Here is a 22,838-nt window from a genome sequence, read left to right on the forward strand (position 1 = left end):
AGGAATTTTAAAATATCATAAAAAAGATCTAGAGGTCTCTTTCCTATTCTCTCCACTTTTGGAGAGAAAGAAAACTCATCTTTTTTTTTTCTCTCTCCCCGCTTAACAATCCAAACAAGAGAAATGGAGAGAAACTCATATATTTTCTCCTCTCTTCTCTCCATTTGTTCTCAATCCAAACACAACATTAACGATTTACTAGAAGGGCAAATAGTTTAATTTAAAAGGCAAGGTTTGATCTGAAACACTTTCCAAAAAAAAAGATTTGGGATGACAAAAAACCAAACCAAACAATCAAGTTGGCCAATGAAATCCAAGCAACAAGAGGAAGATATTTAGCTCTAGATCATATCATGGTAGAAACTTACAAGATAGAATTGGATCTTAAATTTGTATTTAACCTAAAATGTGTCGAACAATATTCACTATTAGGATTTGGTTCATATTTTCAAAAGACTCATAATCGAACATTTTCCTAGCATTTAAATCTTATAATAAAACACAATGGCTATCTTCTTAATGTTTCTCACCTTTTCAAAAAGGGGTTTAGATTGAGGATAACTATCAACTTTATTGCTTCTGTACTCTCCAAATTACCCTCTAATTTTGTTTTTATTTTATGAATAAGGGTATCCAAACTTACGTTTGACTAGTGGGATTGGGTGAACCAAGGCTTGGATCAAGGTATATAGGTCCCTCCCTTGGGCATGTGCAACGCCCACACATCACACGTACCAAGTAAATAAGGGTACACCCTTGCGGGTGGCCTCGAGGAGCTATCTCTCATACTGTGTATGGAACACTTGACCTACAGACGTTCACGAAACTCTCATGTGTATTGGATTTAAAATTGCCATTGAGCCAACCCTTCAGGTTGAATACCCTCAAACTTTGTGATCTTTCTTAGCGTATTCTATGTTCTCTTTTCAAGAATACCCTCTTCAATTTTATATATTATTTTTCCTCTTCTTTCACTTATTGGCAAATTCTAGTTTATATAAAAAAGAGTCGTGCTGGAGTGACCTCAAATTGAAATCTTATATTGCATTTCATGACATGAAAGTAGATAGAAACCATATATACTTTTCATTGACATACAAGTGAACAAGCATTTATGATCGTTATTCACTTTCACGTCAAGAAGTTGGATATGAGGTTCATGCTTGAGGTCACTTCGGCATTATTCTAATAAATACTATCCAATTGAACCGGATGAATTTTCCTGAACTCATCAGATTTTTAAAATCCAAAACGAGTCATCTCGTATTTTGGACTAGTCAGTGCGACTCTCACCCAATCTCTTCCGAAACCGGAATAGTTATCCCGCGTCAACTCGGTCTCGGACGAATTTTGAAACCATGAGTTAAATTGTCTCGAGATGAAGGATAGTTTGGTAATTGGCGACAGAAAGACATTTTCTGATTATATCTGGCATTTTCTGATTATTTCCCAGATATGATGTCGATTTGTTCATGAAATAATGAATGAGAGTTACGAAAGCAGGTTTGGTAGGAGAGAGGTGTCTGACTTCGGTTCAGCCAATCCAGAAAGAGAGAAGAACCAATAATAAAAGACTCTCTCTCTCTCTCTCTCTCTGAGATCATCCATGGCATCGCTTCTCTTTATATGTTTAATCTTCGTCTCTTCTCTTCGATTCGTCTCATCAATTCCTTATCTATGCCCTCATCAATCTATTATCTTCCTCAACAGTATACAATCCCAATGCCCTCTCTCGGTCGCCCCACCTTCACCTATTGAGGTACTTATTTCTCACTCCATATTATCCTATTTTTTTATTATTAATTTCATGAGTTTCTATTTAGATCTTTGATTCGATTTACTTGTTTTTCTTAATGGGTTCTTTTGGAAATTATGTTTTGGTCACGAAATTTGGTCTGTATTTCTTTCATTTCGATTTTAATCAAGGTCCAATTATGGTTTTTGTTGAAATGTGATTTCCCATTTTTTGGTGGAGTCTAATTTGTGTCCAATTATTTTATTTTTTAGTTTGGAAAGTGAAAAGTTTCGATTTTTAATTCGTATTTAGTTAATAGGTTATATAGGTTGGATTTTTTGGAAATCCCTCATCCCCTTGTTAATGTTTTGAATTAGGGTTTTTATGTTTTGTGCTGGAATTCATGGTTTGATAGATAATCAGAATAAAGTGTGTTGGTTGATTGATTTTATTATGTTTTAGGGTTTTTGTTTGTGAGAGTTTTGTTAATTCATATTTCCGTAATTATTCAGATTTGTGACTCCCAGACCTTAAGAATTATTCTATTGCGTTGTCTTTAATATTAGTCAAGGTGAGAATATTGTGTTTTTCTTATTCTAGAAGGTCAGATTAGAACTCTTGTGGAGTCCCAACAGACAAAGAAATGTCAAATTGTGAATTTTTGGGTTACATGATGGCCAATTTAAATAGTCCGACAATTTTGAATTTCCATGAGCAATGTAACAAATTTCTATGGGGTTACTTGATGGCCTAGCCCTGTTAGAATATGAGTTGGTGGGTAAGAATATTTGATGGGAGGCTTATTGGAAGATTCGTAACCATAGTCACCAAGTCGGGATTTGGTAATAAGTCAGCAAGGGAAAATTTCGAAAAATTCATTAAAATTGGGAAAAGTCTTGATTTATTGAAAAAGTCATGATTAAATCAGTCAAGGAAAAAAGTCATGATTTAATCGCGACCTTTTCAAATTAGTCGGAGAATTTGGTGACTATGTTCTTAATGAGATGCTATCCTCATTTCATGTTCAGCAGGAGTAAAGGCTTAAGAGTAATTTGGACAATTAAAAGGTTTGTGATCTAATAGAATCCTGTCATGAGATTATAGAGTTCAAACTATACAGATGGTCAACCCAATAAATGATTAGTACCAAGCATTTAAATATGTATAGGCACTTGATGCTTGGGTTGGTGATTAATTACATAGATTCATATCTTGGGCTAATATTGTTAATGAATTTGAGGTGTACCTGTGGGCTGACATTACATTGTGGGGCTATAAGCTGTATGAAAATTATATTTGGGCAGATTTTGAGTTATTTCGTACTCAAAGTTTATGCTTGGTTTCCTGAGGTGATGAAATCTAGTGTAATCCTGCATGTAATATCACTGATGTGTGCATCTCAGGATAAACAATCTCGAAGATATGGATCCGAGTACTTGTTTCATCTACTTCTATATGGAAATGGGGCCTTGATATGCAGAAAAAGAAGATAATTGAGAGAGAATTCAATTTTGGTGAGCTTCATGAAGATGATCAAGATAGGAAATCAAAGACTCAATAGTTGGTTGATGACCTCTAAGTTATGTTGCAAGTTTCTTCAAATTATCTTGCAGCTTTAGTTTTTTCAAGTCTCATTATTCATTTGTTTTCTAGACTAAAACAATTTGTATTAGAAAAAATTGATCAACAAGGAGCGATTCATGCATACCCTACCATAGAAATTTCTAGAAATGCCTCATGATTGTGGGTTTAGGACAAACTTTAAGACCACTTGAAGAAAATTCTCACCCTCTGAGTGTGAAATGCAAGCTGATCAAGTTATATCATGACTTCTTCTGGTTGGTTGACACATGACTTACTTGCCAAAGAGTCATGACTTCTTCAAATTATCTTGCAACTTTAGTTTTTTCAAGTCTCATAATTCATTTGTTTCCTAGACTAAAACAATTTGTATCAGAAGAAATTGATCAGCAAGGAGCGATTCGCTCATGCTCTACCATAGAAGTTTCTACAAGTGCTTCATGATTGTGGGCTTAGGACAAAACTTTGAGACCACTTGAAGAAAATTCTCATCCTTTAAGTGTGAAATGCAAGTTGATCAAGTTAGATCATGATTTCTTTTGGTTGGTTGGCACATAACTTGCTTGCCAAAGAGTCAAGGTGGCATGGGGACTAAAAGCTTCAATGTAATGAATTTGGCTCTTTTAGCGAAATGGTTATGGAGGTTCAGTGAGGAAGACAATATGATAATAAGTTTGGCATCCAGAAGCATGGGTGGGAGAGCGGGCCGATGACGAGTGTCTATAGGTGTGGGGGTTGGAAAGGTATTCTTAGACGATTGCCTAATTTTCAGAAGAAAGTAAAGTTCAAACTGGGGAGAGAATAAAATTCGATTTTGGGAGGATAGTAGTTGTGGGGGGAGGGGTGTAATTTTAATATGATCTGCGAACATGACTTGACAACGACTCCAATTAGTGGGTTTGGGTCAAGTCAAAAATGACTCGAAGGGTATTATGAAAATTTATCAAACCCAAACTGGACTCATTTAATAATCGCGTAAGAAACTCAAACCCAAACTCGACACATTTATTAAATAGGTAACTTGACCCGATCCATGTAACCTAACCTGTTTAATAAAATTTTTATCCTAATTAGAAAAAATAAGTTCCATTTCCACTATAAAAAATAAAATGTTGTTACTAAAAGTAAAGGCACACGACTATAAACCAATATCTACCAACATAAATTAAGTATCAAAAAACATAAACTAAGTTTCATCACCAAAAATCGATCACAACCAATTAAAGGGACGAGAAAAGAAGAAAAAGAAAATGTGTCCATAGCCTGGCAAAAACTACATATCTCTACCTATAAAAACAATAATAATAATAAAAAAACATCCTGTCCTTACTTAGTAAGGAAATCATTTTTCATTATCATATGAATCATACTAGCTTTACTTAGAAAGATTTAAAACCTTACTAAGGGTCGTTTTGTGCATTTGAATCACTATGTTGGGAATCAAACACTACAAGCCTCTAGATTTCAATAAAAAACTCAGATTAAAAAAATATAAATAGATTAATTACCTAGTAAGGAAAGTGTTTTTTCTATTCCAAACTAAAAGCTTAACTATTAATTATTTGAAAAATATCTTAAAACATCCTCTATATTTTATAAAATTTGAAAAAATGTATTATGAAAAAGTTTTACGAAATTCTAGCAAAAAATGGGTAATTAAAAAAATCTTTAAATAATTGTTGATATTTGACATATTTCATGTTTCTTGATTTAAAACAACGCATTAATGACAACATAACTAAACGTATCAAAACGGGTTGACGTCCCTAACCTAGATCCGACCCATTTAATAATTGTGTTAGATGGGTCGACACTGTTATAACCCAAACCCACTAATTTCGTGTCATTTTCGAATTGTGTTAATGGGTCATAATAGTCATGACACGTCTAGTACAATTATTAAATGGGTCATGTTTAGGTTAAGGACGTCAACCCGCTTAATCCGTTTTAATTATTGTGTCATTAACGTGTCGTTTTAAATCATGAAATGTATGGAGATATCTCAAATATCAACAATTATTTAAGATTTTTAAAGTTACCCATTTTTACTAGTTTTTTTTTTTCATAATACACTTATTTTAATTTTTTTGTAAAATTTAGAGGGTGTTTTAAGATATTTTTCAAATAACTAAGGGTTAAGTTTTTAGTTTGTGAAAGAAAAACACTTTCCTTACTAAGTTAGTAAGGAAAGTTTCCTAACTTCAGTATCTTGTGGTATCCAAAAACATGACCCGATGCCATAAGGATGTAGAGGACAATTCTAAGAACGTTGGAATTTCTTTTTTGTGTGGTGGAAATGAAACTTATTTTTTTCACATAAGATTATAATTTTACTGAATAGGTTATATGGGTCAGGTCAGGTTATCTATTTAATGAATGAGTTGGGTTTGGGTTTAAGTTTTTGACACGATTATTAAATGGGTTGGGTAAATTTTCATAATACCCTTAGAAGATCGACGGCGTTTAAGAGTAGAGTAAAATGCAAAGTTGGGAGTGGACTAAGGTGAGATTCTGGGAAGACTGGTGTTGTGGGAACGGTCCACTCAATGACTCTTTTCCAGACCTCTTTGACTTATCCCTGAAAAAAGATCAAGTTGTAACTACATTCAAGAGTTTAGAAAATGACACGCTGAACTGGGACTTTGGGTTTAGAAGAAATTTTAATGATTGGGAGGTGGATAGACTAGGGAGACTGATTCTTAAGGTGGAGAATAACTATGTGCAGAATTTCTTAGAAGACAAGAGATTGTGGGTAGGAACTCGGGACGAGAAATTCATGGTTAAATCCATGTACGATAGCATTGTTCCAAGTAGTAAAGCGGTTTTCCCTCATGCTTTTGTCTGGGGTGGGAAGATACTGCCCAAGATATCGGTTTTCATCTGGTTGGTGGCGTTAGGGAGACTCGCAACTTTAGACCAGTTGATTAGAAGAGGCTTTATCTCCCCAAACCATTGTTGCTTGTGCAAAAGTCAGGCGGAATCGGCGGATCACTTATTCATTCATTGCTGAGTGGCATATCACATGTGGTCGCACTTTTTGTCTTTATTTGGGGTAGTGGGTTGTTTTCCTTACTCAGTAAAGTCGGCTTTGGAATCGTGGTTGACATAGGGAGTTTCATTTTCGGCTTCGAAACGGATTCTTTGGTTCTTGACTCTATTTGCTATTTGTTGGGGTATCTGGACAGAGCGCAATCGGTACATCTTTGAGGGGAAAGTTTCTTCAACGGAAGGATTAGTCCTTTCTATTTTGGAGCTCTTGTATTTTTGGAGCAAACTCTATAAAGAATTTAAAGGGGTTTTCTTTGAAGATTTTCTCGTGAGATGGGATAGGGTTTGTTCGTTGGCTTGAGAGTAGCTCGTCTTCCACTTGTTTGTTTGTTGTTTTTTCTTCCTTGTTGTGTTTTTCTGTTCTTGTCGTTTTGCTTTGTTTCTTGGGTTGGTCACCTCGACCCCCTCATTTCTCTTTTTTCAATAAACTTATCTTTATTGATAAAAAAAAAAATTTCATAATACCCATACCTCAATACAACACGAACATGACATGACACGACCTGTTGCCACCCCTAGGTCCGACTTCCACACTTAAGGAGCAATTTCCAAAGTTATATTTGATATCTTTGAAGGAAGGTAAGCACATTTCTTCTTCATGAACGTAAGGAATGCTAGATCATGAGACTTTGGTTTCAAAAGAGCATTTAATGATTGGGAAGTGGGGAGTTTGGGGCATTTATTAGATGCCATCGATTTGACACTATTGCCTCTCGATTCCGAAGATTGGTGGCTTTGGGAAGGGTCAAGGGATGGAAGGTTCTCAATGTGCTCTATGCACCTTGCTGAGATCCTTTGCTGAGCCAATTCTTTTCCTACTTCTTCAGTTTGGGGCGTTGAAGTGCTTTACAATGTTTCGAATTTCATTTGGGTTGTATGTTAGGAATGTTGCCTACAATGGATCATATTATTAAAAAGGAGTGTTGGCGACAATTTTTTTCCATTTGTGTAAGAGAAATAATGAATCAATTGACCACATTCGCATCCAGTGCTCATTAACCCTTCAGTTGTGGTCTCATTTCCTTGTTCTTTTCAGCTTGGTGGGCTGTTTTCCTTCATCGATGCAAGTTCTTTTTGAGTCTTGGCTGCCTTGGGGATTTGTCTTCTCAAACATTAAGCGTATCTTGTGGACTTTTTTGCCTTTGGTTTGTTGGGGTATTTGGAAAGAGAGAAATAGATAAATTTTTTAGGAGGAAGAGCTGCCTATTAAGGATCTCATCATCTCAATTCTTGGCTTGATATTTTTTGGTGTAAACTGTTTTAGGAATTTAGGGATGTCTTCTTTGAAGATTTTATTCTAAGATGGGAAAGGCTGTGTAACTTGGTTGTTTCTTAAGTGTTTTTTATCCTCTTGTACTTCAGGCTTGTCGCCTCGACCTCCCTTTTTTAATATAATTTTTCTTTCACCTATTAAAATAAAAGTTGCCCCTGGTTGTTGTAAATGTTCACTACCATGCAGCCAACATTCTAGGTGGAATACAAAGGACTGTGTGCATTGATATTATTGAGGTTGGAGTCAAGTTTATGCAAGCCCTCAAGAGATCGAGGCATCATGTGGATGGTTACATATTTTTTAAGGTGACGAAAGTGTCCTTGTCAAATTACTCATGCCACTTCTTTGTGCTCAAGATGGAGTGATCTCTTGGACATGAGTTCGAGTTTAGGATATAATAGATTATGTATCTCATGTTGCATGCATGATGCTCATGCTGAGTTGTTTCACCTTGGTGAAGGGCAATACTATGATTTAAGCAGTGGCAAAGCCCCATAGGGGAGATTAGGGGTTATAGCCTATTGAAGTTTGAAAAAAGAAGAGAGATTTACTGGCAGATCTGTTGTATTTTTATTATAAAAAAAACCCTTGAAGTTGTCAAGTTCTGACAACTCCAGGGGAACCTTACTTTATCAAAGTTTGTTACCCAACAAACCTTGAAGTAAGACCCACATTCTTTTAAAACATTAAATACCTATTATACCTCTTTCAATCAAATACCCCTAATATATCCTTTCTCTCCTCTTAACATTGATTATCTCCCCCAAAATCAGCATTGGACCCAGATGGCCATATCGGTGATCCAACGCCACAACCTTCTAGATTTCATGATAATACTCAATTTATTTATTTTTTAAAAGATAAATTTTTTTTTTTTTGAGGGTTTGATTCATATTTTTGGGAGAGAATAGATGTTAAGAGGGGAGAGAGGATATAATAGGTATTTGATTTAAAGAACTGAGAGTATTAAAAATATTTAATCTTTTAAAATGACGTCGGTCTTACTCCAAGGTTTGTAGGGTAACAAGCTATATAAAGCAAGGTTCCTTTGGAGTCGATAGAACTGCAAAGGAGTTTTTGTAATAAAAATGTAACAATGAGGTATGTTCGCTAAATCTCTCAAAAAAGAAAAATTAATTGAAGTTCCACTCTATGCAAGAAATAAGGTTTAGAGAGACGTTTTCTTCGCCTCTATATAGACCAAAATGCATAGATTTATCAAACATTAATTTTTTTAAAAATAAAATATAAGTTAGGATGATATTTTTTTTGTCACTATATACTTAAATACTAAAAAAGAGAAATTATCCAAGAAAACCCCCGTGAAAATAAATATTTATAAAAAATGTATAATTTTGTGAAAATTAGGGATAGGAACCCAAAATGCCACAAGTGGCGTTTTTAAAGAAAGGACACTTGAAGTTGCATTTTTCTCGTTTAAAGATCATACTGCCCTTTGCTATTTTTTTAATACAAAAAACGCCATTCTAATTGTCGTTTTAAAAAAAAAGGAAAAAATGCTACTCTAAATGGTTTTTTAATTGATTTCGAATTCCACGTCCTTCCTCCTTTTGAACTTACAAATCCGTTACCAAGGTAAGTCTTTGAATTTTTTTCTTTTATATTATAAGATTTTGATCATTTTTGAATTTTTTTTTCTTACAAAAAAAAAAATGACCTTTAGAATAGTGTTTTTTTTTATAAATAAAATAAAATGGTAAAAGGTAGTATGGTCATTAGACAAGAAAAAACGTCACTTCAAGTGGCGCTTCAGGTTCCTAACCTTAATTTTCACAAAATTGTTACCATTTTGATAAATATTTATTCACGTTACTTTTTTTTTTTTTTTTTTTTTGGGTGGGGGGACTAGAATCATGGGTTTTTTTTTTTTTTTTTTTGATAATTCCCCCCCCCCCCCCTCCCTCCAAAAAAAAAAATAAAATGCTACAGCAATTAGTATTAAATACCCATGTTGATAGCCAATCTACCTAAATATTGAGTAGTCTTTGAATGACGAATCGTTCTCATATTTCAAGGTTCGACTTGTTAAAAATCCATTGTTTTGCGACTAACAGTGACGAGTTTAACATTGGCATAAAAGGAAACCAAGACTATCCATCAACCATTGTTAGCATTTAGCCCCCACTGGCTGAAAATCCTGACTCCACCCTTGGACTTAAGTGCCTTCGTTCATGTTAGACATTTACTCTGTGAAATGCATTTTATTGGGTCGAGAGTACCTTGGTCTCTAGAAAATGATTCCAATGTGATAGCAAAAATATCTTAGTTATGTAGTGGGAATTGACTTGTTGGATAGGTGATGTCTATAGCTAGACAAGGTTCTGTGATGTTAATAGTAGTGAGATTATATATTTGGTGTTGTTTCTTCCATTTTTGAAAAATTGTTAAATGCTTGTTTGACAATTAAGGGTAAGGTTGAAGTGTGTTAAACGCTGTTTAAGAGGGTCTTCTAGGTCGGAGAATGGTTTTTTTGGCTTGTTATCATGAAATGTAGGGGTGTTCAAGTCCAGATTTCACCTTTACATCTGCACCTAAGGCCTGGTTTAGCATTTTGTATTGCTTTTAGAATATCAACATGTTTGTTATCATCTTTTTTGCTTTTCACAGAATTGAATGAAGGAGCAGGACTCTCTTTCAGCGAACCCAAATTTTTGGGGATGAGGCTTCAATGATGATCCGTATTTCCTTTTAGTTCAGAGATTGCATTTGCAACATATTAGCTCAAAATAATCTGTCATTTGTTTCAATATTTATTGAAAAAGAAAGCATTGGGTCTATGTTGACCTAGACATGAAGATTGACATTTTGTACATGGCTTCCTGATTATGGAGCACACAGTGAAGATTTTTAACACCACTTATTTTCCTCTTTAAAGGTGGATGGAGAATCCCTTAACAGATTTCTTAGCACTGCTCAGAGGAATGTGTATACTGCCGTGCTCTTCTATGCTTCCTGGTGTCCATTTTCGCTTGGCGCACGATCTACCTTTGACACTCTCAGTTCATTGTTTCCTCAAATCAGACACTTGGCTGTTGAACAATCTTTAGCCCTGCCAAGGTGGGAGCTTGCTTACCATCACTACTGGCCATAATCGTGGTTTTCTAGAACATACACTAGCCCTAGTAGATGATCCTAACCATCCAATCTATACTATTGGATCTTTCATAAACAATGATGCTTGTACAAAAGAATGCTATAGATTGGATCTTGGACTGTTGGGACCATCCAATTAAATCAGTTTTCGATTTAGGAGCTCTTCTGGGCTTGCAAGTTTATTTTAATCCATGCCGACGTTACTCATATTAGAGGCAAAGGGCTACTTCTTTTCCTGGCACTTAATGTTCTTATTTGCATCCTATTTATTTATTTCGATTGACGTTATGAAAAAAAATCTGTTCTTACTCGCTTGTAATTGTGTCATATTTACAGCATATTTTCAAGATATGGAATTCATTCCTTGCCCTCTATATTGATAGTGAACACGACAGAAAAGGTGCAGTATTATGGTCCAAAAGATCTTGATTCTCTTGCACACTTCTATAAAAGAATAACAGGTTGGTTGTTTTCCCTAGACCCAAAAGAGGAATAGATTTAATTTTTTATCCTACTTGGTTTAGCTATGAAATTGGATTTCTTATCTAACGTTCTCATATCAGGACTTGGGCCAGTTCAATATTTTGGCAAGGATCAACCCAGTAGTAGTAAGAAAACCCTTCTTCATCCGTTGAATGGGACTTCACCAAAGGAGGCATTAGCGAGGGAGCCCTATTTAGTCTTCTCAATATTCTTCCTATGTGTGAGGGCATTTGTGTACTTCTTCCCTGGGATGTTATCTCGCTTCAAAGCTATTTGGATCTCATATGTTCCACACCTGAACTTGGGGATATTTGGAGAGGTGAGTCTGCTGTTGGGTCGTTTATTCCACATGATCGATGTGAAGAGGATGTGGGGCAAGATGAGATTATGCAGGACGAGAAACTTCCAAAAGGGAGCCAAGAATGCTCGGGTCTGGGCATCTTCGCTCGCCTCTGTGTCCTTGGGTGAGTCATCTTTAGCAAGGCCATCCACTGCAGAGGATTCGTAACCATGTCAAAATTCCGGTTGATATCTCAAACGAGCTACAATACAGACTTGAGAGGGAAGAAGAGAGCTTCTTAAGTTGTGAATAGAATTGTAGAAGAAGACTGATGTGGTGCTGAAAAGGGTTGGTGTGGTGTCTTCTCTTTGTTTTTGTCCCACCTATGCTTAGGGGATGATGATAATTAGGACTGTCAATGGATCAGGTCTAGATTGGTTTGGAGTAGATCTGGTACCAATCCAATATGGATTGGACCGGACTTGGATCAATATGATAAAATATAGACAGGTCTCTTTTCGGATCAGGTTTTTATCATATTTCAATATAAGGATCCAAACCCGATCCAATAACAATTGGATTGACTCTGGATTGGTTAAAACCTAATATTCTATACAAAACCTAAATAGAATTCATATACTAATAAATATGTTATGTAATTTATGTACTGATCCTTCGGTCTGGGGCATGGTTGATCCAATAGATTGTTGGATTAGAACCTTATTAGATAGGATCCCTATTGGAACCTAAATATTCGATCCAGATCAAAGTTTATTTGGTTGGATTTTGGGTCTGATCCAATACGTTGACATAATAATGCCAACAATTACTCCTAGACTGGTTAGGGTATATGTCCACCTAGAACTAAGACCCATTATACACATTGGTTGTATTTTCCAATTTCAATTTCTCTGTTGAATCGGTGGTCTGAAAACTTAAATACATATTTTTTATTCTTCATGTCATATCAATTTTATTAAAATATTTATAAAAAAATCAATTATTTTAAAATTATATCATTTTCTCAAAGGCCACAGTTTATTCATCAAGGCAGAAAAATATTTGCTTCAGTTCAAATGGTTTTCTTGTAGAAAATCATTTTCATGAGATCCTATTTACTTCAAAAATTGATTTTCATGAGAAACTAATTTCGCCCCTATCATAAATAGCTCAAAACAGTTCACTGCTACCTAGGGGTGTCAATGGGTCTAATCCGGTTCGGTTTAAAAAAAATATGGAATCAGAATCAGAACTACCAAAAATCATGGGTATCCATCCATTTCGATTCTCAAGAATTGAATGACAAAAAAAAGTATTTTAAATCATTCTAAAAAAATTAACATATTATCAACAAAATTGTTAACTTAGTTATAATATGTTATACTTAAGATACATATTAATTGTTTTTTTCAAAAATAAAAATTTATCTTTGTTAAAAGTAATAATTTTTTAAAAGAATAACTCATGTTACGTTTCAATCGATAATTTATACGAAAAATTGAAGAATTTTATATAACATGTATTTATTTTTGAAATAAAAAAAAATACCTTAAATCATCAATAGTATTGAAAGAAATGACAATAAATCGGTTCTTGATACCTGTAGTTACCCATTGGATAGAACCTAATGGTTCTGGTTCCTAGAGTTTTAATGAGAACCTATAACTAACACCTTGGCCGAGGTCGGAGTAGGGGTGACTTATACCTTAAGGACAACATGGAGTTCACGAGCACCAATTTCTCGATATCATTGGAATTTCTAAAATTAGAAAATCTATTTGTCCTCCATTCTTTGATTAACTAATTTTGGATTTCTGATAATTTCTAGATCATTCCAAGTATCATCCTCAAGTAACTATATATATATATATATATATATATATATATATATATATATATATATAGGGGGGCATTCAATGGCAAACTTTTTAGCAAACTTTTTGGCAAAACATTTTTCAAAACATGAGTTAGAAGTTTTGGAATGAGCTGATTTTTGGTGAGGATGATCTCTACAGTGAGGAGATCATCCTCACCAAAAATCAGCTCATTCCAAAACTTCTAACACATAAAAAATAGTTTACAAAAAATGGACGGTCCACGATTTTTCAACTTGTAAACATGGGTTAGAAGTTTTGGAATGGGCTGATTTTTGGTGAGGATGATCTACTCACTGTAGAGATCATCCTCACCAAAAATCAGCCCATTCAAAAACCTCTAACCTATGTTTTGAAAAATGTTTTGCCAAAAAGTTTGCCCTTGAACGCTACCCATATATACATATATATATATATATATATATGGGAAATGTTCAGCACCCTAAGTTTTACCACACTTTAACAAATGTTTTTTGTCCTACATGGGTTAGAAGTTTTGGAATGGGCTGATTTTTGGTGAGGATGATCTCTATGATTAGAAGATCATCCTCTCCAAAAATCAACCCATTCCGAAATGTTTAGCTCCATGTTTACACGTTGAAAAATCGTGGACCGTCCATTTTTTGTAAATCATTTTTGATGGGGTTAGAAGTTTTGGAATGAGCTGATTTTTGGTGAGGATGATCTCCTCACCATAGAGATCATCCTCACCAAAAATCAGCTCATTCCAAAACTTCTAACTCATGTAAGACAAAACACGTTTGTTAAAGTGTGTGGTAAATCTTAGGGTGCTAAACGGGACATATATATATATATATATATATATATAGAGAGAGAGAGAGAGAGAGAGAGAGAGAGAGAGAGAGAGAATTATTAATTAAAAAGAAATATCAAACAACCTTAATAAAAATGCCTTCTCTCTTAAAAGACAGAAGCTCTCCCTCTAGAGAAGAAGGAACTTTCAAATTTTTCTTCAAAGACAAAACAAAAGTTCTTTAGAAATCTGGACTCTTATTAAAGAGAAGATCAATCATAAAGCCCTTATCCGAAAGTTAAGAAATCCTTATTAGTCAATAAAACGCGAAGCTTGAAAAGAAGAAAATCTACAAAAATCTCTACAGAAGATCAAACACAAAGTAAAGCCACCGTCCAAGCAATTTTCTCAGTTGATAAAAGCGCGAAGTCCGAAGAGAAGAAAAACTACATACGTTACTATTTTGTATTTGATTATTAATCAGATGAAAATATTGAGATTTGTACTCTCATTTTCATCAAAGTCAATAAAATTATTTGCGATCATATTTCACGAATTTCGAGGTAAATTTGTTAAAATTTATTGTCAACAATGCCAATATAACCTCTCTTTTAAAATTAAAAAAAAAAAAAAGATGAAACAAAAACAACTAAAGATTGAAGTAATAGATGTTTTCCTACCCCTAGAGACCATGTAGATGATTTCTCCTCACTAAGCACTTATGCTTTTGGGGATTAATTTGTGAAAAAGAATATCATCAAAGAAATTAAGAAAATTTCTATAGTTCGCATAGCTTCCCCTTTTAGCAATATTTATCTTAGTCACATATAAGACTCTAAAAATAAATAAAGCATCAACGATTCTATGCAAATCTCCACGTTTGCTCACTATCGAACGCAATGTCCTGTGGAGTCACTTTAGGACGACTCATAAATAAATATAGACATGACCTCAACCTTACCTTTTGATCATATCTTAAAATCCCCCGATATGATATGCTTTGAATTTTGAGCAGCCATTTTTGAATTAAAATGAGATTTTTAATCTCGAATGAGGCCCAGACAACTCAAGCAAGTCATCGAGATTGGGAGGTATCCCAATGATTTATAAGATGTTTCTTAATAATCGAAAATATTCAATGTTTTGTTCTACGTTTTGGTTGAAATCGAAATGTTTCGTTAAACATTCTGAAATGACACAAATTTTTGAACCATGATATGTGAGCCTTGGCAACTCTTGATCGACTCATGACTATTTCTTGTATAATCTTTTGATGCTATTGAGTTCCTTTAATAGCTTCTTGCATAGATTTACATATTCAAACTCTACATATAAAAACAATAAATTAAGAGCTATGGTCCATAATCTTTAGTGAGAATGTTTGATGAGGGGAACTTAAACCACATTTCCGAAGTCAAATGGGCCAATTTGAGTGAGACGGACCCAACAGTTTACCCCTCTCTCTCTCCATGGTTTTTAAATCCGATTCTGATGCTCTTGGATATTCTGTTGTCCCACTTGTCTTATTAAAGTTAATTTAAATATTTATTTTTAATTCTTTAATAAATAATCAAAAATAGATTGACTCGGCCGAGATATCCAGATAACGGACGATTCAGCCGTGATGTCCGACTAGTCAAAGCGATGAGTCATGAATGATTCACATCGACACTCTCACCTGGTGACCTGCGAGACCGAGAACTTGCCCGAGTCATCTCGGTCTTCAAACGAGTTTTAAAACCATGGTACTAATGTACTATCCTCTCCGCTCTTCGCTTTTCGCTCTCTACTCCAAGGACTTGCGAACCAGGTGGAAACTTTCGACGATTTTCATATTTTCCAGCCTTCGTGTCAGGTGAAACTCTCTCTCCAAGATTGATTCTCAAATAAGATCGATTCTTGTTACAACTTACATAACTTATTGTTTGAAAATTTTGAATTTTTATGGCTTAATTAGAAATGGGTTAGCTGAGGTATCAATAATTTTGATTCCCCCTTAATGGAACTTGTAGATGTGTCCATGTTGCTTCCATCTATTTGTAACTCTGGCCATTAATGTTTGCTACTTCGTTCTTGGCTTCAGGGTTTGAATCCAAATCCATAAATTATGGTTTTGGAGTAAAGTAAGGAACTTGTATTTGGTTTCTGTTACATCTTTCTTGTGTGTAGTTTTGTAAATTTCTGAAATTTTTTTGTTTAGATTTAAGCTTGTTGTAATCTAGACCAAAGTGTTTCTGAAAATATTTTGTGCAAATTTTATTAAAATGGTAGTGTGTTCCACCATGTCTCTTATCAAGTGTTCTTATATTTATTAATTTTATTACACTTAGTGCTCCTATCTATTGAGAATTGGTAATGTTGTAACAATCCTTGGCTATAATTCGTTTGTGGGTTATGTTGATGTTTATGTGTTACAATTCTTCATGGCTCCGGTGGCTTTTTTAAAGGGCTATGATTATGGGACAAATTACAAGCTTTTATGGTAAATAGTTGTCTTCATGACAGTCGCAACAACAGCCTATGTAATGATGGACACAATTGAATCAATGGCATTTGTAGATGGGGCATCTGTTAGGAATAGAGATGTTGAGCGATCCTTGATATTCAGAAGGGATGTATGAGGAATCCGATCAGAATTTCCATGAGATGCTACGAATGAATTGGCTTACTATCAGTAGGCTATGTACATGTTTAGAGACCAAGGGTTTGCGTGATGGTCGATTTTAGTTCGTTCTTTCCCTTCTTTATGAGCTTCTAGTCTTTGACTCCCTCAAAAAGAAACTTTCAATGTTACTTTATTTTGACCCTCTTTCTTGAAAAGAAACTTTAAATAGTACTTTGTGCGCATTTTGATGTTGAATTTTTTACAGCCTGTGTATATGAACCATGTTAATGGCTTATTTGTGATAGGTCATGAACACCAAAATTCTAGTCCTTTTTCTCCATTTAGACGGGCACTTTTTTTTTTTTTCAATCTTGTAGGTGCTCCAATGCAATAGATGCCTGTTGTGATAGTTATCTCTAATTGTTTCTAAGTATTAAATGATGGTGCATCCTTGTGCCTCCAAACCAGTCTGTTTTAAAAATTTCTCATTTCTTAGCAGGGTACTAATGTTCTCCCTAGTTTCCTTCTTGTGTTTTTTTTTCTTCCGCTAATCATTTTTTCCAATAGGTCCTCAAGAAACACTAAAAAACAACAGATTCAATTCATTGCACAGATCTTTGTAATAAAAATTAAAAAAACAAAAGCCTAGAAAACCACTCCTTGAGTAGAGAAATCATTTTTTTTTTTTTTTGCCCTTGTTTTTATTGTATTGCTTTTGTTCCTTGTTGGTCATCACTTTTTTTTTGCCAAGCAAGCAAGGGGTTAGTGGTTAATGGAGATGAAAGTGGGTTCAACGGGGTTTGAACCTAGGGTCATGGGATCAACTCACTTCATTGTGTGCTTAACCAAGGATGTATGCAGCAACTTTTTATTTATAAGAAGTTGAATACCATAGACGTTGACCATCTTTCGACCTTGCTTTCCTTCTGAGAACATTTTTAGGTAAAATGTAGATCACTTCTTCAAGTTTTTGGGGGTGTATATGACTGCTGTGATGGTAAAGTTCCACTTTTTCTTGTCTTACTTCACTTACCTGGCCTGGCTGGGATTTTGAAGTTCCGTCTTTGAAAAATGTTAACTACAATTTTCAAAGATCTCTTGAAACTCTATTTTAACTATTCTATGACTAACATCATACAAATTCTTTTTGCAGGTGTTCACCTCTTAGAAAAGACTACCACACTGATCTACAAAGGTAGAGCGTACCATCAAAATGGCACAATTACTCTCAATGTCTTGCTCTTCAAATCCTTTAACTGGCGGTAAACCTTATTCTAGACCTTTGAATCAATGTTCCACATTGTATCCTACTCTTATTTTGCAAACTTCAAAATCTCCACTGAAAAGGCTAGTTTCACATAGAGAGAGACCTCTAAGACGCTATACTGTCTTTGCAACCACACTTCCCGTAAGTCGTGATGCCGCCACTCAACCCAACTCTGGGTTTCACCCCAACCCCATCGAACCATCAAAGCCAAAAAGAGTCATGGTCATTGGTGGAGATGGCTATTGTGGATGGGCCACCGCCCTCCATCTCTCCAACAAAAATTACGAAGTTGCCATTGTTGACAGCCTTGTTCGTCGCCTTTTCGACCACCAACTTGGTCTCGACTCCCTTACCCCCATTGCCTCCATCCACGATCGCATCCGTCGATGGAAATCTCTCACTGGCAAAACAATTCAACTCTATATTGGTGACATCTGTGACTTTGAATTCCTAACTGAGACATTCAAATCCTTTGAGCCCGATTCTGTTGTCCACTTTGGTGAGCAAAGATCGGCTCCTTACTCCATGATTGATCGTTCTAGGGCTTTGTTCACACAGAAGAACAATGTACTTGGAACACTCAATGTTCTGTTTGCTATTAAGGAATTTAGAGAGGAGTGCCACTTAGTGAAGCTTGGGACGATGGGGGAATATGGAACTCCCAACATTGACATTGAGGAGGGATACATAACGATTACCCATAACGGAAGAACAGATACATTGCCGTACCCAAAGCAAGCAAGTTCGTTCTACCACCTGAGTAAGGTCCATGATTCCAATAATATAGCATTTACATGCAAAGCTTGGGGAATCAGAGCCACTGATCTGAACCAAGGAGTGGTTTATGGGGTTAGGACTGATGAGACTGAGATGCATGAAGAGCTCTGCAATAGGTTTGATTATGATGGAGTGTTTGGGACGGCATTGAATAGGTTTTGTGTTCAGGCCGCTGTTGGACACCCACTTACAGTATATGGCAAAGGAGGCCAGGTAAGATTGGAGTATCTAACCAATAATTTCTTACCTTGATTTTGCGATGTTCCTGCATCAGGATAAATGTTACTATTAGGGGTGCAACTTGGTTTGGTTTGGGGCCAAATTGGAACCAGATTGACATAGGTTGGTTCCACTAAATAAGAATCAGAACCGAATCAAAATGCCAATAGAACCAAACCAAACCAAACGAAACCGAACTAAGGTCGGTTTTTTTTATATGGGTTGCCAATATTCTATAAATTGGAAATAACATATTTTTAACGAAGAAACCTAATATATAATAAACCAAAAATTTCATACAATAAATCATTATTCTATTTATAAAAAGTCATTAGTCTACGTTGTAACTCCTAAAATAATTCATAATAAATTTATATATATATATATATATATATAATATATATATATATATATATATATATATATATATATGGGGTGGCCTTCAGCTCACAATCTTACATTCACAAAATGCTGCCAAAACGTTTATCCTATGTGGCTTAGAAATTTCGGATTGGGCTGATTTTTTGTGAGGATGATCTCTATGGTGAGGACATCATCCTCATAAAAAATCAGCCGAATCTGAAACTTCTAAGTCCATCAAAAGTGATTTTAGAATTGTGAACCGTCGATTGTTTATCGAAACTTTTAAGCCACAGAGGACAAAGCTTTTGTGAGCGTTTTGTGAACCTAAGATTGTGAGCCGAACGTCCCCATATATATAAATATAGATGTATATGAGGAATGTTAACGTCCAAGACCTCATGGGGACGTTAGCATTGTCCAACACTTTTTTTTCAATAATACCCTTATTTGTTTTGTCTTTTAGTGAAAAAGACAAGGGCATATTAGTCTTTTACACAATAAATACATTTATTATGTCATTGTTAAATGTATTTATTTTGTTGGCCTTGATTGTCTGAGCATTTACTATAAAAAAAGATATTTAATTCAAAATACTTAAATGCTCATGGTATTTATTATGTAAACAAACATTTATTGTGTAAAAAACTAACATACCCTTTTCTTTTTTACTAAAAGACAAAATGAGAAGAGGTATTATTGAAAAAAAAATGTGTTGGACAATGTTAATGTCCCTATGAAGTATTGGACGTTAGCATTCCCCTATATATATATAGTCACCAAGTTGAGATTCGGGAATAAGTCGGCAAGGGAAAAAGTTGAAAAAAATTGGAAAAAAATCAAGAGAAAATCGAAATAGTATTAAGACAATATATATATTTTTCTACTAAGTGATGTTATCATTTATATCATCAAATCTTATTTTTAACTTAAAATAAATGGTCTTTGGAAAAATCCTTTTAAAATAGCTTGCTTAGCAAAAAAGAATCATATATTTTTTGTTTAACTCACAACTTTTTCAAAAGGTCGGGATTAAATCGCGGCTTTTTTAAAAAATTGTGATTTTATCGCCAGTCTTTAAAATCACAATTTAAACATGATTTTAAAAAAAATCGGCGACTTTGGTGACTATGTATATATATTTATTACATAAGGATTTGGTTCTATAGAAGCCTTGAACTAAGAGCCAAACAAAATTGATTGCTTCTCCATTTTCTTAACCCAGAACCGAATCGCAACTTGTTCCAAACTAAAGCAAACCATCTCATTGCTTCTTCCTAGTCCGCTCATCTTGATGTTTGATCTTCCCATTGTGAAGCGATCTAACTTTATGGGAACTTGATTGAATTTTACTCTGATTTTAAATAATAAGTACATCTTCCACTATGCATATTTATTGGTTTTTAGAGGATTCAAGGTTGGTTTCTCTTCTATTATTCAAGAAAACAGTTTGCTTTACTTTCCTTTTTTGACTCCTTTGTATTTCCTTCTTACAATTCAGACGCGGGGGTATCTCGACATAAGAGACACAGTTCAGTGTGTTGAACTCGCCATTGCAAACCCAGCACGACCTGGTGAGTTCAGGGTCTTCAACCAGTTCACTGAGCAGTTCTCTGTCAACGATCTTGCTTCCATTGTCACAAAAGCAGGCAAGAAGCTCGGATTGGACGTTCATACCATATCGGTGCCCAACCCACGTGTTGAAGCGGAGGAGCACTACTACAATGCTAAGCACACTAAGCTCATCGAGTTGGGGCTCAGACCACACCTCCTTTCTGATTCTCTTCTTGACTCATTGTTAAATTTCACCATCAAGTTCAAGGATCGGGTCGACACAAAACAGATTATGCCCAGTGTTTCGTGGAGGAAAATCGGGGTGAAACCAAAGACTATTGCAGCCTAATCAGAATTAATAATAGAGTATGTATTAAGATGTCAATGAGAAAGTTGGTAATGGTTTTATTGTTGTTATTTATAAGTTTCTTGATTGTTTTTTTCCCTCTTGTATCAGTTTGAACTTTGAAGTAGTCTTTAGGTAGAGAAGAACAGTCTGTATCAAACATCTGATGGCTGTATGATAATTCAATAATTGTACTTTTTGGGTACAATTCAAGACAAGAAGATACAGATTTCAAACAGTGTGACAAATGCTTATTATAAAGTTTTAAATTGAAGTAAATATTAATTAATTTTGTAAGTAATTATTCATTGAAAAAAAACGATGAGCAAACAAGTAGGCCATTGAATATTTCAAAAATGTATCTGATTGAATCCAAATGTTCTTGGAATACATTGGCCATTGAATATTTCGTAAATGTATTTGATTGTGTCGAAATATTTTGGAATGTATATGGTATTATTTTTTTCCTTGATCGAAACATGATTCTGATACGACATTTTAAACCATGGGGGTGGTGGTAATCCTGAGATAACAACGATTAAGAGGTGGAAAAACATTTCCTAGCAGGTTGGAAAAAGATTTTTCCCTGTCAAGGTGAAAAATTGGTCTAGGTGGGAAATTGAATTCTTTTGCAATTATATGCCTAAAAATCATAATTTTCTATTGAAATCATTTTTGCAAAACCTAAGGAAAATCTCAGTCAATCTTTCTAGAAAAGATACAAACCCAAGGCACACGACATCAACTAGGTTTGAAATTCATACAAGCCAAAGCTTCATCTACCTTGGAAGCTGATGTATTTCCCAACTTTGCCTGAAATTACAAAGACCAAAACAACTCTTACCTCCTAATTCCCATGAAAATCACATTTTAAAATCACAAGTAATGCTTTTCATACCAAAAAGTGGATCCTGTGGGCTATGCTTCCTTCGGCTATCGCTTGGGGGGTTTGAAAAGAGAGGAATAACAGAGTGTTTAATAACAAGAATAATAGTTTTTATGCGACTTTATTGGAGATCTTGGGTTGTTTATACCTTTGATCCAAACAGAATATAGAGTTTGTGAGAATTTCTTTTGATGATTTTGTATTTAGATGACACTCTCTATGTCATCACTAAGATTGTATTTTCTTTTCTTTGTTTCTCGTGAGGCTTTCTCGACCTCCTTGTATATTTTGCCCTTATCAATATATTATACCTTTTCAAAAAAAAAAAAAAAAACCACAAGTTACACCCTCCCCCCTCTCTATCTCATTCAATTATCACATTTTTTTTTTAAAACTAATGCTAAAGTGACTTCAAGATTGGACCTCACATGAACACCTTGACGTGAAAGTGTATGGGAACCATAGATGATTTTCTCGATATACGAGTGAAATTTTCTACAGTTCCTATTCACTTTCACATCAAGATGTGTGATTTGAGGTCCAAGCTTGAGGTAAATATCTTGAGTCTTGAAAAAAAGTTTGTTTTGTTGAATACGTTGAAGAGTTGTGCTCCTCAATTCTAATTCTCTAGGCGGGGGGCAAGGAATAAGCCTAAAATAAATTTTCAGATTTTTTTTTATAG

General features: G+C 34.8%; 2 protein-coding genes across 2 annotated transcripts; both read left to right on the forward strand.

The window, feature by feature from the left end:
- The first annotated feature begins 1,450 nt into the window (after window positions 1-1,450).
- LOC147397035 (5'-adenylylsulfate reductase-like 5) lies at window positions 1,451-12,185 on the forward strand. The gene is made up of 4 exons (XM_086452429.1): window positions 1,451-1,759; window positions 10,534-10,715; window positions 11,088-11,212; window positions 11,315-12,185. Exons 1-4 carry the CDS (start codon window positions 1,607-1,609, stop codon window positions 11,740-11,742), a joined length of 888 nt encoding a protein of 295 aa, XP_086308555.1. The 5' UTR covers window positions 1,451-1,606; the 3' UTR covers window positions 11,743-12,185.
- A 3,653-nt stretch (window positions 12,186-15,838) lies between these two features.
- Window positions 15,839-21,508, forward strand: SQD1 (sulfoquinovosyldiacylglycerol 1). Its single transcript, XM_086452430.1, has 3 exons — window positions 15,839-15,997; window positions 17,901-19,004; window positions 20,872-21,508. Exons 2-3 carry the CDS (start codon window positions 17,961-17,963, stop codon window positions 21,271-21,273), a joined length of 1,446 nt encoding a protein of 481 aa, XP_086308556.1. The 5' UTR covers window positions 15,839-15,997; window positions 17,901-17,960; the 3' UTR covers window positions 21,274-21,508.
- The last annotated feature ends 1,330 nt before the right edge of the window (window positions 21,509-22,838 follow it).

The sequence above is a fragment of the Akebia trifoliata genome, chromosome 8 (assembly GCF_017979445.1).
Source record: "Akebia trifoliata isolate Shusen 1 chromosome 8, ASM1797944v1, whole genome shotgun sequence".
NCBI classification, from domain to species: Eukaryota; Viridiplantae; Streptophyta; class Magnoliopsida; order Ranunculales; family Lardizabalaceae; genus Akebia; species Akebia trifoliata.